The sequence below is a fragment of the Drosophila melanogaster genome, chromosome 3R (genome assembly GCF_000001215.4).
Source record: "Drosophila melanogaster chromosome 3R".
In the NCBI taxonomy this organism is placed as follows: domain Eukaryota; kingdom Metazoa; phylum Arthropoda; class Insecta; order Diptera; family Drosophilidae; genus Drosophila; species Drosophila melanogaster.
In genome coordinates, this window is record NT_033777.3 from 8,233,008 (window position 1) to 8,250,412 (window position 17,405).

Here is a 17,405-nt window from a genome sequence, read left to right on the forward strand (position 1 = left end):
TACTTTATATGGTCGGAAACATCTCCTTGGACCTGTGACATATTTTTCAATGAATATAGCATGCCCTTTTACAATATACGTCTATCATATATATGTATACCTAAAACGTTCGGGTTTTCAATCATATAAAAACACTTCCAAGCATAAAAGTTAGAAAAAACACAATTTTAAATTTGGACAAAACGTGAAAAGGTAATTATATTACCCAGTATTGTATTTCATTGCTATATTGCTATATGAGTCTATATTCATAAATGTATCCATTTTAATAAAAAAATATTACATGAAAATAAACGTTTTTCAAATGTATTGTCCAAATCTATTCATTACCTTGATGGCAATTTGAAAATAACGTACTTTTGCGGAAATGGTCTCTTTTGTTGAGTTGCCAAACAGACTTCTACACATGTTGGGTGTTGCCATCCTAATATTTTACACGAGTCCGGGGCTGCCAGCCATAATCTCTAATATATTGAGAGTTGCCATCTTGATTTCCGCCAATTGCTTATCGATTCCAACATTGTCATCGTTGTGTTCCCATCTCTATATTTCAAGGTAAATATAAACCTAAAATTAAAAGTAATATTTTACTGCAGTTCCGTGCATTTCGTCTTTAAATCGTCTTATTTAGATACACCGGTAAGTTAAGGGGAGCGATAAACCAAGAAAGGGTTAGGCTTACCGTGGCGTACGAAATTCGTCGTTTTTTTGACCACAAACTAATGCGTCATCGCCAAACAGACAACTATGTGCAATATTTTGTTGTGGTTCGTTGTAATTGTTTAGCCGGCACTCATTCCTGGGTTGTGTGTGTGCGCGTTTGCGCTTGGCTCGAATGTTTTTCGCAATGTTTGATTAGAAAGTCGGCGGCGCCAGTGGAAGAAGAAGAAACGGGGAGCAACAGTGGCAGCAGCAAAGTAACAAATTTCACATCCACATGCTCTCTCTCTCTCTCTTTTGTTTCACCGCCAGCCACCTAACTTGCATCAGAATACCCTGTAAAAATGAGGGTTTGCTGGACTAATCTTAGTATTCGTCTCCTATTTAACCGTTACATTTTGTCAGTTACAGTTTTGTAAAAAGTATTGGTATATTTATCTATATCTGTACACTTTAAAATCTTAATTGCAGAATGGTACAAAGGATATTTATGTTGGCCAATTATTTACAGGGTATCCCCTAGCCCATTACCGTATTATGACCAATTCTATGAATCCTATTTAATGAACTTTCGCAATTTCAGGCGCTTAGAACCGTTATGGACTTCGCTAGCGTACTCGGTAAGAGCGAGGCGCATCAGCGCACCATTATCCACCTGGACATGGACTACTTCTACGCTCAGGTGGAGGAGATTCGGGATCCAACGTTGCGGTCGAAGGCCCTGGGCATTCAGCAGAAGAACATCGTGGTCACCTGCAACTATGTGGCGCGGGCCAAAGGAGTGACAAAATTGATGCTTATTGCAGAGGCACAGCGCATCTGTCCCGATTTGGTTCTTGTCAATGGAGAAGACCTCGCCCCTTATCGGCAGATGTCGCAAAGAATCTTTGACCTCCTGCTTAACTACACTCCCCTAGTGGAGAAGCTAGGCTTCGATGAGAACTTTATGGATGTGACTGCACTTGTAGAACTGCGACAGGCTCACGTTGCTGAGGCCCTGTTGAGACCACCGGTGGGTCATACGTATCCGGCGGATGGTACTCCCTTGTCAAATTGCGATTGTGGCTGTGCCCAGCGGCTGGCCATCGGCACTCGGATCGCCCAGGAAATCAGGGAGGAGCTCAAGCTCCGGCTGGGAATTACCTGCTGCGCTGGAATCGCCTATAACAAGCTACTGGCCAAGCTAGTCGGCAGTAGTCATGAGCCAAATCAGCAGACCGTTCTTGTTTCCACCTATGCAGAGCAGTTCATGCGGGAACTGGGCGACCTAAAGCGAGTCACTGGGATTGGGCAGAAGACGCAGTGCCTTCTCCTGGAGGCGGGTATGTCATCCGTCGAGCAGCTGCAGCAGTGCGACATGGACGTAATGCGGAAGAAATTTGGATTTGAAACTGCCACCCGACTGCGAGATCTGGCCTTTGGCCGTGACACGAGCTTAGTCCGTCCCAGCGGAAAACCCAAGACCATTGGAATGGAAGATGCCTGTAAGCCAATATCCGTGCGTACCGATGTGGAGGAAAGGTTTCGCATGCTGCTCAAGCGGCTGGTGGAGCAAGTAAGTTGACAGTCATCTATAAGTTCAGTAACAGCCAACTTACGAACACATTTTGATTCCCCAGGTTGCAGAGGATGGACGCGTTCCCATTGCCATCAAGGTCGTGTTGCGCAAGTTCGACTCGCAAAAGAAGAGCAGCCACCGTGAGACCAAACAGGCCAACATTCTACCCTCCCTTTTTAAGACCTCCATGTGTCCAGGAGAAACTGGTGTGAGCAAGGTACAACTGGCGGATGGCGCCCAGGATAAACTCCTCAAGATTGTGATGCGACTTTTTGAGCGAATTGTTGATATGAGCAAGCCCTTCAACATCACTCTACTAGGCCTCGCATTCTCCAAGTTCCAGGAGCGCAAGGTTGGCTCCTCATCAATTGCTAATTTCCTGATCAAAAAGGCGGATCTGGAGGTGCAGTCTATCACCTCACTGACAAATACGAGTCTCACAAGTCCCACAGCGGAGAGTCCCACATCAGACGAGTGCGCCTTCCGCTCCTCGCCAACAACATTCAAACCCAGCGATCAGTTCTATAGGAGAAGAGCCACTACTGCATCACCTGTGCCCATGCTACTTGATAATGGTTCCGAATCAGCGGCCACCAATTCGGATTTCAGCGACTTCTCTGAGACTGAGGTGGAACCCTCGCCGAAAAAGAGTCGCATTGGCCGATTACTTGTTTCTAAGCGCAGCCGCTTGGCGGCGGATGTGGGAGATTCCGCCGCCGAAGTAGCTTCGCCCAGCAAACTGCGTGTCTGTGATCTGCGCCTCAACTCGCGGGATAGCGAGAAAGACTTTCCCATGAGCACCACGCCTTCTACCTCTACGTCCGCGCCTGCGCCTCGCTTCCGCACCGTCCAGCCACCAAACACGTTGCTGCAACGGATCGACGGCAGTCTACGCTTTGTTACGACGCGCACTGCCAGTCGCTTGAGCTCAAATGCTAGTTCTACGGCATCCTCGCCGCTTCCTTCTCCCATGGACGACTCCATAGCCATGAGCGCACCCAGCACAACAACCTTGCCATTTCCCTCACCCACCACGACAGCGGTGGTCACCAGCAGTAGTAGTACGGCCACGTGTGATGCCCTAACGAATATAGTTTGTCCAGCGGGTGTGGATGCCGAGGTGTTCAAAGAGCTACCCGTGGAGCTGCAGACGGAGTTGATCGCATCGTGGCGCAGCTCCCTGGTGGCGGCTGTTGAGCAAACGAATGGGACCGGTGCCGCTACAAGCGCAGCTATCGCCAGTGGAGCCCCAGCAACTGCCACAACCGCCAGCGGACAAAAGAACACTTTGTATCGCTACTTTCTCCGGAATAAGTGATGCAGTGTATCCGAGCATCACATCGTTTTTAGTTATAATGGTAAAGAGAATAAATTTGTTTAAATATATGATATATTTTTGTAGGTATACGGTTACAGAGTGCATGCTTTAGGGTGCCGCATTGGACGAACATAAGCTAGGATAAATAACTAGTGGGTTTCTTGAACTGAATGAGTGATTTTGTTAAGTTTATAATACCGAAGAATGTCATTAGATAACCGCATTTTCATTTAACAAGTTTTAATCTTCGCTAATTTATAAAACATTCCATATGTGTTAACATATTAGATATTTATATATTTTTTCCAGCATTGTTTTCCATTCCTCAGCCTAGTACATTGATTATCATGCTCTCATGGGCTTTAATGAATTACGTTCAAATGCATTGTTCAGAATCTTGCCTAGAAAACTAGCTACCATAAGAAATAATATACGAATATAAATACTCAACGCGGTATTATCGCTATCAGAGGCTTACTCAATACCTTACTTCTTACATATCCTAGCGGCATTCAGTCCAAAGCGGTCTCCCAGCTGTGAGATCCGAGAAACAAGTCGCGTCCTTGTTGTACATTCACTATTACATTTATTACTTCATTTACAATTCATATCATACATATTCAATTGGTTGGGTCCCCTACTTAAGCTTAGTTAATACACAATATCTGAATCCCGACATCTCACACAAAGGAACAACACTTATTGTAATTGAGCTTGACTTGATACAAGTAAATTGATTTTCAGTTTTGTAGTTTTTACCTTGATGAAAATGCCAACGACAGTTGAACAGTATAAAAATGTCTTTAACCTATTCTAACTAATACAAAAATAAAGTGAAGTCCTTGGAAATGCATGTGGCTCTTAATCGAAGGGGAGCGGGAAGTTGGAAGATGTTCAGTGGCTCAGCCAGCCGCACTTGATAAAGAACTTGCGCAGCGAAGTCTCCATAGGACTACCCAACGATGGTGCTCCGCTCAAGCAGACAGTCTTAACCGAGAGGTAGGTGGTGGGCGTAATATTATGCTTCTTGCACAGATCCAGCTCGTTGTGACTGAGCAGTTCACTGCCCGGCGGCTGTGGCAGATGTTTTAGTTCCTCCAGCTGGGTGCGCAATTTCAGGCTCATGCTGGGCACCTGATCACTGCCTCCGCCGGCGGCCTCGTTTTGCATTTTGTGCTGGTTGCCGCTTTGCAGGAGCTGAGGATGCTGCTGCAGCGGCTGCAGATGTTGTTGGCTTCCCTTCGCCGAGTTCGTTGGCAGATTCGCCATCGTCGTAGCCGTGGAAGTCACTCCCGTCGTCGCTCCCGAGTCCACTGTTACCCCCATTACCATTCCCGTCGTCTGCAGCATCGTAGCTGCCGACGATCCCCGACAGCTATCCAAGTAGTTTTTGCTGGGCAATAATGCGCCGGAGCAGGTCGGGTCGGCGATGTGGAGCGTGTTTCTTGGTGCGATTGAATTTGAACTTGCCTCGCCGCCGCTTGACATTTCGCTAAATAAACGAAAAACCGAATTATTCAAGTTCTAAGGTAATTGCAATTTTTTGCCAAAATACTTACACCTTTCTGAGATTCGGTTGTGGGGAGTGCAAGGAAGAGCTTGGCGGCCGATGACTTCCATTGGAGGTATGCGTGTGGTCCTGTGGTTAAACATTGTCTTATAGAACCATTCGAACGCTCGTTGTTTGGCGCGTTTATTATGCAGTGGAGCTGAATATCGTGAGACAAGACGGAAAAGCGATTGTAAGAGTTGGGTCAGTTCAGGTAAGGACGACGGTTAAAGCAAGGCAGAACACACGATATTCAACTCGTCATGCATTCTCAGTGGGAAAAGCTTACTCCAAGGGGAATGAAATCGAAACTAGCCAATTTGACCATTTAATATTCTGTATTAAGTATTCCAAATCGATTTATCCAAACTTTTATCTATACATTCAACTTAAATCATTTGTTTTCTTTCAATTTAAGTTAATCTACTCATTGTTGATAAAATTATAAAGCTACCGGTTCCGGTCACCTAACACCTCTTTTAATTTTTGTGAAACAATCGAAAGAAAAGGTAATGTTTGGATTTTAATAATAAAAAAAAAAATAACAAAGTTCCAAAAAGTTCGGATTTTCAAGACCAAATAAAATATTTAATGGTTAGTTCGATTTCGGCACCCCTGTTGCGGAGCCTTAAACTTACGGTCTTGCCATGGCCATATGGTCCTGTAGAGCGGTGCGTCGCTGTTGCGGCGTGCTGCTCGAAATGTGTGCATTCCGCGATTTTGGTCAGGCCATTATACCGGTATCGGTACAGCTCTGACTGTCGAATGCGCAGTTCCTTTTCGCGCTCCAGTGATCCCAATAGCCGCTCATACTCGTTACACGTGTAGAACTGGGCGTAGACCCGAAATCTGTCCCGAAACTCGCGCTGCTCCTTGGTGAGTCCTTGTTGCTGAGCGTAATTTCTGTTTCGGAAGAAATTTGATACTAATTGATAGTCCCTGACCATCCGTTTCCTGCGAGCACGCTCTCTGAGTCGGCGGGTGTATATGTCAACGTGGGCCAGCTTAAGCATCACATCCACCTCCGTATCCTCGGAGCTTAATGAGATGTTCGAGATCAGTTGCTCTGCCGTGGGATCGTACTCCCGCTCAAAGCTGTCCCTGTTGGGCATGTAGCCCAGCTGCATGGCCTCATCGGAGTTGATTTCCAGTGGAGGCAAGGTAGAGAGAGCATTGGTGCCCAGAGGACCAGCGTCGTCGTCTCCAGTGTGATCGATAAGGCGGGGTCTCTGGCTCTGGGCCGGCGTCCAAGTGGCCCTTCCAATCGTGCCATTTACAAACTTATTCACGTACTCCTCTTTGGCATCCTCCGCTGACTTCGTCTCAATGTGCTTGCTAATGTCCTCCCAGTTTCCAAAGCCGTACTGCTCGATTGCATCCAACAGGCGGATTTCCTCTCGTGCCGTCCACGCCCCCTTTCCACGAAATACACTCAATATGGAAGTGCCGGTGTCCATGAACTGGTAGGAGTGGTTGTTTTGATGGGCGCCGATCTCCGCACCTGCGGCAAAGCACTGCGCAAAAAATAAACAATACAATATAAATACAGAGTCAGCTGTTTTTTAATCAATATGGTGAAATTGCCGGTTGTGTGTATGTATTATTTGAATGTCTAGATGAGTCAGTTTTTGGTTCCAAATTGGCGACGCATCTCTAGATTGTACGAGTGTGGGTGTAACAGGGTGGGTCGATTATGTTGACAAAGAAAACGTGTAAATAGTTCCTCGATAAAAATAATTTGATTAGGAAATTAAAACAGAAACATATTTCATATTCCCTAAATTTACGCTTTGTCAGGCCTTTTTTTAATACAAGATTCAGACACTTATTTTGACATTTTTTTCTTTTTAATTTATGGCATTTAACTAAATAAAAATGACACTGCTAATTCGTAAGGAAGTAATTTTTAATTAAATTAACTACGATAGTCTACCTATTTACCAAAATCAATAAACAAATTTCCTTTAAATTAACAAAAAGTTAAAGCAAATATTTTTCTTGTCAAGATCTGGGTGACGTTAATTTAGAGGATTGAGGCCATATGGCCATTAGTTTGACCATCCAAAGAGGGTGATTCAAGAATATTTTGTTAAAATAACTGATTTTTATTATTTACAAATCTATATACAAGTATCTAGAACCTCAAAAAGAGCGAACCACCCTACTGCAACATGTATACGTGCGTCGCTCGACGGCGTGTATGTGTGAGTTACTTACTTGCAGACACAAATCGAAGTTTTCGCACTCCGCGCAGTGCACTCGAATGCCCTGAATATCATCCTGGCAATTTGTGCAATTATACTTTGTGAATAAATCCGCGATTGTGGTCATTTTGGGCCAAAACCTGGATTTTCACGACAATTATGAGTTGTGCGAAAAAAACCTATGCCAGTAATGTGACCAGACGCGAAGTCAACGCCATATTGCTCTACTGAGAATTCTTATATGTACGGCCAACGAACCGAACCAGTTCATCGGAACAGTGCCGCCTATATAGCTAGTCTTAAAGCCTTTTTAGCTAATTTTCATAATTCTGTTGAATCTCTGAATTATAGTTAATTTCTAAATTATACTACTTACCAAAAGTACCAACACATTAAATATAGAATACAAATTTCAAACATTAGGCACATGTTCAAAACTCTAATGTTTATGCGTTAAATATTGATAGTAGTTTATTTAATTATTTTAAAAGTTTAATTCGAGTGTTTTGCCTTTTTTAAATTATCACAAAAAATAATATTAATATATATAAAATAAAACTAAAATAAAAGAAGTGCATATCAAACCAAAACAAGGTAAACATAAATACGAATATGTGATGGTTGAAACATTTGTAGCGTGGTGCTGAATAAAAATATAAAAAACTCATGTGCTTAAATGCAGTTCGATACGTAAATTTAAGCGGTGGTCAGGATTAAAAACTTAAGCTAAATTCTGAGTTACAAAAAAAATATAAAATGGGTAAATATCTTTTGTTTCAAACAAAAAGTGTAAAAGTAATAACTGCCGAAAAATATTTCGGTTGCTTACATCTAACATGAATAGGGCGTGGGACTGCCGAGATATTGTAGGTTACAATCATTACAATCATTGGGAAGGATTTGGGGTAGGCTACGCTGTATAAATAGTTGATTATTCGATTAGTTCATATGGTGAATACGTTTATATTATTGTTAGTATTGCTGTCTTACACCGAGCAGTAGCCGAATTGTTATGGGTTCCAGATATCTCAGTGGGCGGTGAGGACTAGTTTGTGTTGCATGTGGCTTTGGTGGCATTGTTGCTAGTTTACTCTTGCTAGTTAGCTTGGACCAGAGAAAAACAAAACGAGTTACACGATACAAAATGGGTTAACAGATCTTAAACAGATATGGCAAGTTACTTGTGCAGCTGCGCTTTTCAAAAACACGCACACGGCCAACAAAATTTATCAATTCGAGTACCTAAAAACGTCTAAATAAGTCTATTTGAGCGCCAAATTCGGTTTTGGTGTCGCACCTGCGTCTGATCCTAGGGACTGAAGTATGTTTAACAATACTGTTCGAGGACATTCAAGAGTTTGAGATTCACGATTTTCACAGATACGGTTCGATTTGAATTCGCTTGCGTAAGGAACTAAGGAAAAGTCACAGCGCAGGCGCGACCCCAGTCGTCATAATTGACGACTGGCAACGGAAACAGATCCATGTCCAGATCCGTCTGAACCGCCTGCTCCCAGCATCGAGACTCATAAGCAGGCGGCCGCGATGGATGGGCTCTCAAAATTTGCATAAGCGAGTAGTCCTAAAGCATAACTATCAACTAATTTGGTATGTAAAGTCTTTGTGTCTTTGTCATGGGCATTGGCGCGATGAGGGCTCAAGGTCCTGTGGCAATGGCCAACTAGCAACAGTATGACCAACATGCCGGCAGATGCCACAAACTCTGCACCATACTCACTCGGATATGGGAACCGATTCGCTGTGCTCGGTGTCTCGTCTTTGTCTCTAAACTCTCGCTGCTCATCGTCATCGTCTTGGGAAGCGTCTAAACATTGGCTAAGCTTGGCGGGGATCACTGGTGTGGTGAAGCTGGAATAGGTGCTGACATGGCTTTTGGCGGCGCTCAGCCCAACAATATGCATATGATTGCACACACTGTGCTCGATTTCGGGATGGCTGCTGTTGTTGGTGACGTTGGATCTGCAGCTACTGCTACTGGCGAAGATCGTTTTCGTGGGTGCGGATAAGTTATTGGGGTGTGTATTAATTTGCTTTTTGATAAAATACTTGAAGAGGGTTTTGTTCCTCTTTAGTTACGGTTGAATCTGCTTCTTGGGTTTTTTTAACTCAGCATCTTCGTCACGCTTAATCTCGGTGTACCGCTCGCCCTTAAGCGATACGATCTTATTGTCCCGGTAGCGAACCAGCTTGCGAGGCTCCATCTTCGGTACCACCGGCTTGTACTCGCGCTGGGTGGCATTCTTGTCAACATAGGAGTACCTAGATGGGGTCAAAAAAATAATATTTTACGTTTGGCTATTTTAAGTTGATATCCACTTCAATATACTGCTATGTTTATTTGCTTTTTAAGGTGTACACTTACCTAGCGATAATACGATTCTTGAGTTCATTATCGTCGACGATTACATTCTTCTTCATATAAGTAGTATGCGACTTGTCAGTAATACACTGGTTCGTCTCTTGACGATGCAAGAGAATCTGGGTGGCGCTATCGATGTCCCCCTTGGAAATTGCGATGCAGTGTTTGATCTAGAAATGGATTTAAATTCATTACACAGTATTACAAAATTCTTTAAATTTCACCATAAACTAATACTTACCTCGGCTATTGCCGAATCCGGAAACATTTCCTGGAGCACCTCAGTCTCGTCCAGGAAGTAGTCGCAAGTGGAGCTGGAGCTGTCGGTGGAACCTCCATCGCTAGTCTCCGAAAGATGTTGGGAACGCTTGTTGCCGCCACAGCCGCCACTGCTGCTGCTGTTCGATGAGAGCTCGTCTTTTTCGGAAGTTGACGAGTTGCGAGCACGCAGCTTGGACTCCGGAATAATGCTGGAGAGGCTCAGGGAGCTGTAAAAATATTTTATATTAAATGTTTCTGGCATAGGAATGAGAATGAAAACGTACTTTAGCGATAAGTTGACGGCGTCTGGGTTTTCCTGGGTTTTCTCCATATCGGTAAGCTCATTGGCCAGCTTGTAGATCCAGTCACAGATGATGCCCTGGTCAATGGTTGAAAACTCCTCGAAGTAGGCTCCCATCATCTCCACAAAGCCCTCAACATCGAAGCATGGATCCTGGGATGCCTCCTCCAAAATCGAAATAATGTACGAAAGCACGATTTCGTCCACAACACTAAAGTCGGCACCCGGAATGTGGCCGCTGATAAACTGCACCAGGCTACGCTTCACCATCTCGTGCTGCTTCTCTAAATTGGTCATAATGGCTATATAGTTTAAATGGACTTCTCGAAGTGTCTCTTGCTGGATCGGCGGTAATCAAAAAGTTTCCCACGCAGGGCGTCACTCAAAATGCTGAAACTCACTAGATGGGGACTTCCCCGGAACTTAGAGCATGTCCTCTGACAGTCGTATTACTGAATTATAATTTAGTTTTATTGCAAATTCCGTTTTGAATAGTTTTGATTTAGCTAGCTGCGCCTTTCTTTTGCTTCTTCCTGCTGCAATCAATAATACTCCGATACACAGGCTGCTCCTATCGATTGGGATATAAGGAACAGAAGTCTATCGATAAGTGGCTTCGAATTTAATGAGTTATATTGACGATCGGTAATTTGCTAATTTTTATACTATAATATATTTCAAGTAATTATACTGGGCGGTTATAAACGTAAAAGTTAAAAATTTAGAAATTAAACTCTTGCTAACCGATATCAATCACGGTGCGCATCTCTAATGAAAATAGGAAAAGCGAAAGTCACGCAAAGCAGTAAACAAATTTAAGGTATATCGATAGACGTACACCCACAACCCCAATTCCAACCGGCAAGTTCCGGAACGTAGTCTCTTCTTTAAAAGTCTATAGAGGTGAGTCTTTTTTGCCTCTACCTCGTAGCTGCCATACAGATACGTATCCTTGTAGGGAAGTGGCCAATCCGATGGACAAGCGCGTAACAGTCCTGCTGCCCAATGGTCGGCGGCAGAATGTGAACGTGACGGCGAACATGACGCTGTTGGAGATTCTGGAGACGGCCTGCTTCAAGCACGGCTACGATGCGGAGGAGCACTGCCTCAAGTTTCACAACAAGGTGGTCGGATTGACGCAACAGTTCCGTTTTAGTGGCCTGCCTAACAACTGTGTCCTGGAGATGGAGCAAACAGAAAAGCGGCGCACACTGAGTAACGTTCTTGTCTGCGTCCAATTGAACGACGGTTCCCGCCAGCAAGGGGACTTCTCGCCCAACGACACCATATGGCTGGTGGTCGAGAAGCTTTGCGAAACACATGTAAAGGCTTACGAAAGCCCCGTCATCATCTACATGCGCAGCGAGGTCATAGGACATGAGCAGATGCGACAGACCACTCTTAAGTCCCTAGGAATCCTCGAGGGTCGTGCCATGATGCGTCTTATCGACAAAAAACCCGAGGACCTTAAGACCCAGGCAAATGTGTATAAAGCTCCCGCTGTCAAGCCTCGGGTGGACAATGACGACCAGCCCAGTACCTCCCGCTCTGCAATGGCAGCTGGTGGCAGCGGAGGAGGAGGTGGATTTGCTCTTACCAGCAACATGATCAAGAATTTGAAACGCACGGCTCCTGAAGAAAAGGCCAGCGGTAGCGAACCAGCCAAGCCCTTAGGGGAATCCAATCAAGAGCAGCAGCCTCAGCCAGAACCACCTAAATATGACTGGGGCAATGGTTCCGGATACTTAATGAACCACCCTCCCGAGCAGAAGCAGGCAGAAAACGAAGTCGAAGAGAATCCAGGCAGGGCTCCACCAGTGGTGAAAATAATTGGGCCACGCCAGGCTGTACTCTTTTCCTTGGACGAATCCAAGAAAAATGCGAATGACCTGCCGGACTCATTTTTCGACTTGACCGTCAACGATTTGAAGATGGTACTCCGTGATTTAAAGCGTACGTCGAGCGGAGATGACGACGCTCCCTTGCTGACAGCAAAGCTAAGGGAATTGGAGCGCCAAAAGGCCATGCTGGCTAAGCTTAACCAGTACAAGGACTGTGTGCTGCGCATTCAGTTTCCCGATCGCTTCGTGCTCCAGGGCATGTTTAAGCCGCACGAGCCCCTTTCCAAGGTGGAGGATTTTGTTCGGGAGTTTTTGGTTCAGCCAGGTGAGCAATTCCATCTCTTCACCATTCCACCGAAGAAGGTGCTGCCCTCCGGTGAGACGCTCCTGGAGCTGAATTTTGTTCCAAATGCCATCGTGCATTTTGGCTTTATCAAGGACTCGCTCAATGCGGTGAGCAATCGATTCGTGAAGGAGGAGTACGTGGATCAGTTGACCTCCGAGGAGGGAGCGCACTACGCAGTGCAAAAGTACCGCCTTACCCGTGCAACGGCCTCAGGGTCTAGTTAATAGATACATACATACAGTCTGTGTGATATTAAATGAATCCGCTTTATTTCTATATATTTTTTTATTTGACACATTTTATATAAAATGAGAATTGTCGTTATATTCTTTATCAAATGAAACTGGAAAACTGACAGTAATACGCTGAGCCAGGCTTTAACATGTTCTTTTTTTTTTTAAACATGTGTTAGACAAAAATCCACTATCGCATAACAATCATGAGCTGGCAGTGATAAAGCATTGCTAATTTAATTAGACCGCGACAAATTTCTTATTGTCAATGTTATCATTACCATGTTGTAAATTCATTTGCCAATACATCTCAAAAGTGAAATGTACATCTTAAAAAAATTAACGTTTATTGGCTTTCTGAGTGCTTGTTTTATTAACTGCCAAGGATTTGTCAATTCGAACCCAAAGAAATCTTATGCTGCCTCAACAATGGAACTGATGAAACTCCTAGAGGTGGAGGATGAACTGGTAGACAATTTAAAGGGCTATGTGAAAACACTGAAAATGAAATTCAATTTAATGGAAAGGTAGGACTAAGGTGCTATTCCTCCATGAATAATTCTATATTCACGTGTTTCATCAAGATCCCTAATAGATATGAGTAGAGAGAACATGGAAATGAAGAGTGATTATGAATCGTACTTGGGAAATCCGTTGAACAGCTTTCGACTAATACATCGCCTACACACGAGTTGGAGAAAATGGTATCAATATGCCATTAAGGTCGAGAATAATGCTTTAGGTACTGTCAATATCTAGTTAAGTTAAAGAATAAGCTTTAAATAATTGTTTGTAGGGCACATTGAAAATGCCCGACTGATGAGAAAGATGCTACCAACCTCGTCGGATTTGCAGCAGGCGTGTCGCGGAATCCATGACTTGATGTACTTTTACGATTTGAAGCCAGAAGAACTGGCAGCTGGTAACTTAGCAGGGTACTCGCAGCCAGGGTAAGTTAGGAGATCCATCCTAAAGTATACCATGATTGCTGACCATGATTGCTGACTTCCAGAACAGGACTGACAGCTTACGATTGTTTAGCCCTTGGCGAGTTTGGCGTCCAAAATCAAAAGGATGATCTTGCCGAGGCTTGGTATAACCTTTCTTTGACTCGTTTTGATAATATAATCGAAAAATACCAAGTGCACAAGGCATGGGCACTTCTCCTGGCGAAGAATAAGCAACTTACTGAAGCCTTTCAACATTTCGAGAACAAGCCTGAGGGAATAGTCGCCAGTAATGAAGTTATACACTTTGAGGGTGTGTTGGCGACTACGCAAAACTGCACTGCTGTGGTCCAAAAACCAAGTAAAAAACTCCACTGTCGCTACAACACCTCCACGACTCCCTTCACGCGGATTGCCCCTCTAAAAATGGAGGAGCTGGGCTTAGATCCGTACATGGTGGTCTTTCACGATGTGATTTACGACACCGAAATTGATGGGATGCTAAACTCGAGTGATTTTGGATTATCCGAGTCTGTTTCTGGTCTGAAGTCTGAGGTGAGAACGTCCAAGGACTCACATATAGTAGATGCTAAAACACTCAATGAGCGCGTAACCGATATGACCGGACTCAGTATGGAGATGAGCGATCCATTTTCGCTGATTAATTACGGCTTAGGTGGGCACTTCATATTGCACCATGACTTTCATGAATATACGAATACGGTATTATTTTTGGACTAAACTATTACTTTTAGAAGTATTATTGCCATTCATTTTCAGACCAGGCTTAAGCAAGGGGATCGTATAGCTACTGTTTTGTTCTACGTAAGTCAGTCCAGTTTGTCGCAGAATCCTTGGTATTAGCTTGAACCCTTTCCAGCTGAGAGAAGTTGACTCGGGTGGCGCCACAGTTTTCCCGATGCTTAATATTACGGTTATGCCCAAGAAGGGATCAGCGGTTTTCTGGTACAATCTTCACAACTCAGGAGCTGTAAATTCGAAAACTTTGCACACAGCTTGTCCAGTGATAAGCGGTTCGAAATACGGTGAGCTTTAGAGTGTAATGGTTTTGTATAAAGTACCACCTGGATCTTCTTTTATAGTGCTCACGAAGTGGATAAACGAACTGCCGCAAATGTTTGTCACACCATGTATGAAAGACTCGAACCTACGCCCACCCCAAAAAGAATAATTCTGTAATCTGTAATGGAATTAAATTTAAATTAAATTTGTTTTCCCTTTTCTGGATGATATCCACGTTTTATGAGCAATGGAAAAACTTATCTTCAGTGAGTTGTGCCATGGAGGCGTTGAAATCATTATGATCTTTTACCTATTTCTTAAGCAGAACTCGATGCTATGGAGAATAACAATCCTGAGCTGATAGTGCTGGTCTGAAAGTCTGAAAGGCTTATTTCACTGATGTTATTTTTCTTCATTAACTTACGCTGGATTTAAGGAACCTTCCTAGATACCAGCTGCTAGTTGTTTTGGTTTTAGGTCATTAATTAATATCAGGCTAATAATTTTACGATAAGCGGGTATGGTGTAACATAATTAGTCAAGCTTGATATAGGGCATACAAAGGAAGTAGAAATTTAACCCATTTTCTATGAAAATTTTTTCAGTTTAGTGCGTTTTAATAAAGTTACCGTTTTTCTATCTCCTATCTATCTATCTACCTATTTATCTATCGTCCTTTAATATTTTGGCTTTATTAGATTTTCTGAATGCGTACAGAGATATAGCATTGCTAATTTAATTAGGCCGCGACAAATTTCTTATTTTCAATGTTATCATTACCAAGTTGTAAAGTCATTTGCCAATACGTCCCACAAGCGAAATGTACATCTTAAAAAACTTAACGCTTATTGGCTTTCTGAGTGCTTGTTTTATTAACTGCCAAGGATTTGTCAAATCGAACCCAAAGAAATCCTATGCTGCCTCAACAATGGAACTGATGAAACTCCTAGAGGTGGAGGATGAACTGGTAGACAATTTAAAGGGCTATGTGAAAACACTGAAAATGAAATTCAATTTAATGGAAAGGTAGGACTAAGGTGCTATTCCTCCATGAATAATTCTATATTCACGTGTTTCATCAAGATCCCTAATAGATATGAGTAGAGAGAACATGGAAATGAAGAGTGATTATGAATCGTACTTGGGAAATCCATTGAACAGCTTTCGACTAATACATCGCCTACACACGAGTTGGAGAAAATGGTATCAATATGCCATTAAGGTCGAGAATAATGCTTTAGGTACTGTCAATATCTAGTTAAGTTAAAGAATAAGCTTTAAATAATTGTTTGTAGGGCACATTGAAAATGCCCGACTGATGAGAAAGATGCTACCAACCTCGTCGGATTTGCAGCAGGCGTGTCGCGGAATCCATGACTTGATGTCCTTTTACGATTTGAAGCCAGAAGAACTGGCAGCTGGTAACTTAGCAGGGTACTCGCAGCCAGGGTAAGTTAGGAGATCCATCCTAAAGTATACCATGATTGCTGACCATGATTGCTGACTTCCAGAACAGGACTGACAGCTTACGATTGTTTAGCCCTTGGTGAGTTTAGCGTTCAAAAACGAGAGGACGATCTTGCCGAGGCTTGGTATAACCTTTCTTTGATTCGTTTTGAAAATAAATTCGACAAATACCGAGTGCACAAGGCGTGGGGCCTTCTTTTGGCGAAGAACAAGCAACTTACTGACGCCTTTTACCATTTCGAGAACAAGCCAGAGGGAATAATCGCCAGCAATGAAGTCATACACTTCAAGGAGGAGTTGTCGACCAAGCAGAACTGCGCTGTTGTGGTCCAAAAACCAAGTCGACTCCACTGTCGCTACAACACCACCACGACGCCATTCACGCGGATTGCCCCTCTAAAAATGGAGGAGCTGGGCTTAGATCCGTACATGGTGGTCTTTCACGATGTGATTTACGACACCGAAATTGATGGGATGCTAAACTCGAGTAATTTCGGATTATCCCTTACTGATTCAGGCCAGAAGTCTGAGGTGAGAACGTCCAAGGACTCATATATAGTGGATGCTAAAACACTCAATGAGCGCGTAACCGATATGACCGGATTCAGTATGGAGATGAGCGATCCATTTTCGCTGATTAATTACGGCTTAGGTGGGCACTACATGTTGCACTACGACTTTCATGAATATACGAATACGGTATGAGTTTTGGATAATTTAAAACTATTTTGTATATGTATTATTGTCATATATTTTTAGACCAGGCCAAAGCAAGGGGATCGTATAGCAACTGTTTTGTTCTACGTAAGTCAGTCCAGTTTGTCGCAGAATCCTTGGTATTAGCTTGAAGCCTTTCCAGCTGGGAGAAGTTGACTCGGGTGGCGCCACAATCTTCCCGATGATTAATATTACCGTTACGCCCAAGAAGGGATCAGCGGTGTTCTGGTACAATCTGCACAATTCCGGAGCTATGAATTTAAAATCCCTGCACTCAGCATGTCCAGTGATAAGCGGTTCCAAATACGGTGAGCTTTAGAGTGTAATGGTTTTGTATAAAGTACCACCTGGATCTTCTTTTATAGTGCTCACGAAGTGGATAAACGAACTGCCGCAAATGTTTGTCACACCATGTATGAAAGACTCGAACCTACACCCACCCCAAAAAGAATAATCCTGTAATCTGGACTGAAATCCTAATGATTAAATTAGTTTTCATTTTTCAGCATGATATCCGTTATATCTTTTACAGTTATCCGCCCATCCAGTGCTGCCAAGTAACTGAGTAAACGGAGAGAGCGGAAGAGAGGGCCAAAAGTT

At 43.5% G+C, this 17,405-nt stretch overlaps 6 protein-coding genes and 1 non-coding gene across 16 annotated transcripts, besides 1 other annotated feature; 4 read left to right on the forward strand and 3 right to left on the reverse strand.

The window, feature by feature from the left end:
- Nucleotides 1-220: 220 nt before the first annotated feature.
- asRNA:CR45549 (antisense RNA:CR45549) lies at nucleotides 221-955 on the reverse strand. The gene is made up of 2 exons (NR_125110.1): nucleotides 683-955; nucleotides 221-567 (listed from the first exon to the last, which is right to left on the reverse strand).
- Nucleotides 500-4,382, forward strand: PolI (DNA polymerase iota). Of its 3 annotated transcripts, none has more exons than NM_169207.2 (3): nucleotides 500-555; nucleotides 1,244-2,215; nucleotides 2,280-3,795. In NM_169207.2, exons 2-3 carry the CDS (start codon nucleotides 1,259-1,261, stop codon nucleotides 3,534-3,536), a joined length of 2,214 nt encoding a protein of 737 aa, NP_731214.1. In that variant the 5' UTR covers nucleotides 500-555; nucleotides 1,244-1,258; the 3' UTR covers nucleotides 3,537-3,795. The 3 variants fall into 3 exon arrangements, with proteins under 3 accessions (NP_731214.1, NP_649772.1, NP_001287227.1); NM_141515.3 differs by having other exon boundaries at nucleotides 506-639; NM_001300298.1 differs by lacking the exon at nucleotides 500-555 and adding an exon at nucleotides 849-917 and having other exon boundaries at nucleotides 2,280-4,382.
- Ada2b (transcriptional Adaptor 2b) lies at nucleotides 3,625-7,508 on the reverse strand. 3 transcript variants are annotated; one of them, NM_001275438.1, is made up of 4 exons: nucleotides 7,303-7,508; nucleotides 5,724-6,599; nucleotides 5,096-5,245; nucleotides 3,625-5,028 (listed from the first exon to the last, which is right to left on the reverse strand). In NM_001275438.1, exons 1-4 carry the CDS (start codon nucleotides 7,414-7,416, stop codon nucleotides 4,912-4,914), a joined length of 1,257 nt encoding a protein of 418 aa, NP_001262367.1. In that variant the 5' UTR covers nucleotides 7,417-7,508; the 3' UTR covers nucleotides 3,625-4,911. The 3 variants fall into 3 exon arrangements, with proteins under 3 accessions (NP_001262367.1, NP_001027151.1, NP_649773.1); NM_001031980.2 differs by having other exon boundaries at nucleotides 4,107-5,028; nucleotides 5,096-5,175; NM_141516.3 differs by having other exon boundaries at nucleotides 4,107-5,028.
- Nucleotides 6,916-6,991: a mobile genetic element.
- A 231-nt stretch (nucleotides 7,509-7,739) lies between the features above and the next one.
- Nucleotides 7,740-10,785, reverse strand: CG9636 (uncharacterized protein). 2 transcript variants are annotated; one of them, NM_169209.3, is made up of 5 exons: nucleotides 10,633-10,785; nucleotides 10,215-10,515; nucleotides 9,911-10,157; nucleotides 9,673-9,839; nucleotides 7,902-9,569 (listed from the first exon to the last, which is right to left on the reverse strand). In NM_169209.3, the coding sequence occupies exons 2-5, from the start codon at nucleotides 10,499-10,501 to the stop codon at nucleotides 9,383-9,385; spliced, it is 888 nt and encodes a 295-aa protein (NP_731216.2). In that variant the 5' UTR covers nucleotides 10,502-10,515; nucleotides 10,633-10,785; the 3' UTR covers nucleotides 7,902-9,382. The 2 variants fall into 2 exon arrangements, with proteins under 2 accessions (NP_649774.1, NP_731216.2); NM_141517.4 differs by having other exon boundaries at nucleotides 7,740-9,569; nucleotides 10,215-10,785.
- A 262-nt stretch (nucleotides 10,786-11,047) lies between these two features.
- On the forward strand, nucleotides 11,048-15,047 carry CG18749 (uncharacterized protein). 2 transcript variants are annotated; one of them, NM_001300299.1, is made up of 9 exons: nucleotides 11,048-11,134; nucleotides 11,190-13,178; nucleotides 13,236-13,393; nucleotides 13,448-13,601; nucleotides 13,664-14,321; nucleotides 14,379-14,423; nucleotides 14,479-14,644; nucleotides 14,702-14,887; nucleotides 14,947-15,047. In NM_001300299.1, the coding sequence occupies exons 2-8, from the start codon at nucleotides 12,973-12,975 to the stop codon at nucleotides 14,788-14,790; spliced, it is 1,476 nt and encodes a 491-aa protein (NP_001287228.1). In that variant the 5' UTR covers nucleotides 11,048-11,134; nucleotides 11,190-12,972; the 3' UTR covers nucleotides 14,791-14,887; nucleotides 14,947-15,047. The 2 variants fall into 2 exon arrangements, with proteins under 2 accessions (NP_001287228.1, NP_001027154.1); NM_001031983.3 differs by lacking the exon at nucleotides 14,947-15,047 and having other exon boundaries at nucleotides 14,702-14,848.
- CG33722 (uncharacterized protein) lies at nucleotides 11,048-15,047 on the forward strand. Of its 4 annotated transcripts, NM_001300301.1 has the most exons (9): nucleotides 11,048-11,134; nucleotides 11,190-13,178; nucleotides 13,236-13,393; nucleotides 13,448-13,601; nucleotides 13,664-14,321; nucleotides 14,379-14,423; nucleotides 14,479-14,644; nucleotides 14,702-14,887; nucleotides 14,947-15,047. In NM_001300301.1, exon 2 carries the CDS (start codon nucleotides 11,206-11,208, stop codon nucleotides 12,640-12,642), a length of 1,437 nt encoding a protein of 478 aa, NP_001287230.1. In that variant the 5' UTR covers nucleotides 11,048-11,134; nucleotides 11,190-11,205; the 3' UTR covers nucleotides 12,643-13,178; nucleotides 13,236-13,393; nucleotides 13,448-13,601; nucleotides 13,664-14,321; nucleotides 14,379-14,423; nucleotides 14,479-14,644; nucleotides 14,702-14,887; nucleotides 14,947-15,047. The 4 variants fall into 4 exon arrangements, with proteins under 4 accessions (NP_001287230.1, NP_001027152.1, NP_001287229.1 ...); NM_001031981.3 differs by lacking the exon at nucleotides 14,947-15,047 and having other exon boundaries at nucleotides 14,702-14,848; NM_001300300.1 differs by lacking the exons at nucleotides 13,236-13,393; nucleotides 13,448-13,601; nucleotides 13,664-14,321; ... (2 more) ...; nucleotides 14,702-14,887; nucleotides 14,947-15,047 and having other exon boundaries at nucleotides 11,190-12,687.
- A 383-nt stretch (nucleotides 15,048-15,430) lies between these two features.
- On the forward strand, nucleotides 15,431-17,317 carry CG15864 (uncharacterized protein). Its single transcript, NM_143926.2, has 7 exons — nucleotides 15,431-15,647; nucleotides 15,705-15,862; nucleotides 15,917-16,070; nucleotides 16,133-16,787; nucleotides 16,848-16,892; nucleotides 16,948-17,113; nucleotides 17,171-17,317. Exons 1-7 carry the CDS (start codon nucleotides 15,442-15,444, stop codon nucleotides 17,257-17,259), a joined length of 1,473 nt encoding a protein of 490 aa, NP_652183.2. The 5' UTR covers nucleotides 15,431-15,441; the 3' UTR covers nucleotides 17,260-17,317.
- The last annotated feature ends 88 nt before the right edge of the window (nucleotides 17,318-17,405 follow it).

What these genes read in the sequence shown, in the direction of transcription:
- PolI (NM_169207.2), top strand. Translation starts at nt 1,259, where the DNA reads ATGGACTTCGCTAGCGTACTCGGTAAGAGCGAGGCGCATCAGCGCACC. An exon ending in TCAAGCGGCTGGTGGAGCAA is followed by an intron (nt 2,216 to 2,279) that starts GTAAGTTGACAG and finishes TTGATTCCCCAG; the next exon opens with GTTGCAGAGGATGGACGCGT.
- Ada2b (NM_001031980.2), bottom strand. Translation starts at nt 7,416, where the DNA reads ATGACCACAATCGCGGATTTATTCACAAAGTATAATTGCACAAATTGC. An exon ending in ACTTCGATTTGTGTCTGCAA is followed by an intron (nt 6,600 to 7,302) that starts GTAAGTAACTCA and finishes TTTTTTGCGCAG; the next exon opens with TGCTTTGCCGCAGGTGCGGA. An exon ending in CATATGGCCATGGCAAGACC is followed by an intron (nt 5,176 to 5,723) that starts GTAAGTTTAAGG and finishes GTTTAACCACAG; the next exon opens with GACCACACGCATACCTCCAA.
- CG9636 (NM_141517.4), bottom strand. Translation starts at nt 10,528, where the DNA reads ATGACCAATTTAGAGAAGCAGCACGAGATGGTGAAGCGTAGCCTGGTG. An exon ending in CGGATTCGGCAATAGCCGAG is followed by an intron (nt 9,840 to 9,910) that starts GTAAGTATTAGT and finishes ATCCATTTCTAG; the next exon opens with ATCAAACACTGCATCGCAAT. An exon ending in AAGAATCGTATTATCGCTAG is followed by an intron (nt 9,570 to 9,672) that starts GTAAGTGTACAC and finishes GACCCCATCTAG; the next exon opens with GTACTCCTATGTTGACAAGA.
- CG15864 (NM_143926.2), top strand. Translation starts at nt 15,442, where the DNA reads ATGTACATCTTAAAAAACTTAACGCTTATTGGCTTTCTGAGTGCTTGT. An exon ending in GCAGGGTACTCGCAGCCAGG is followed by an intron (nt 16,071 to 16,132) that starts GTAAGTTAGGAG and finishes GCTGACTTCCAG; the next exon opens with AACAGGACTGACAGCTTACG. An exon ending in GATAAGCGGTTCCAAATACG is followed by an intron (nt 17,114 to 17,170) that starts GTGAGCTTTAGA and finishes CTTCTTTTATAG; the next exon opens with TGCTCACGAAGTGGATAAAC.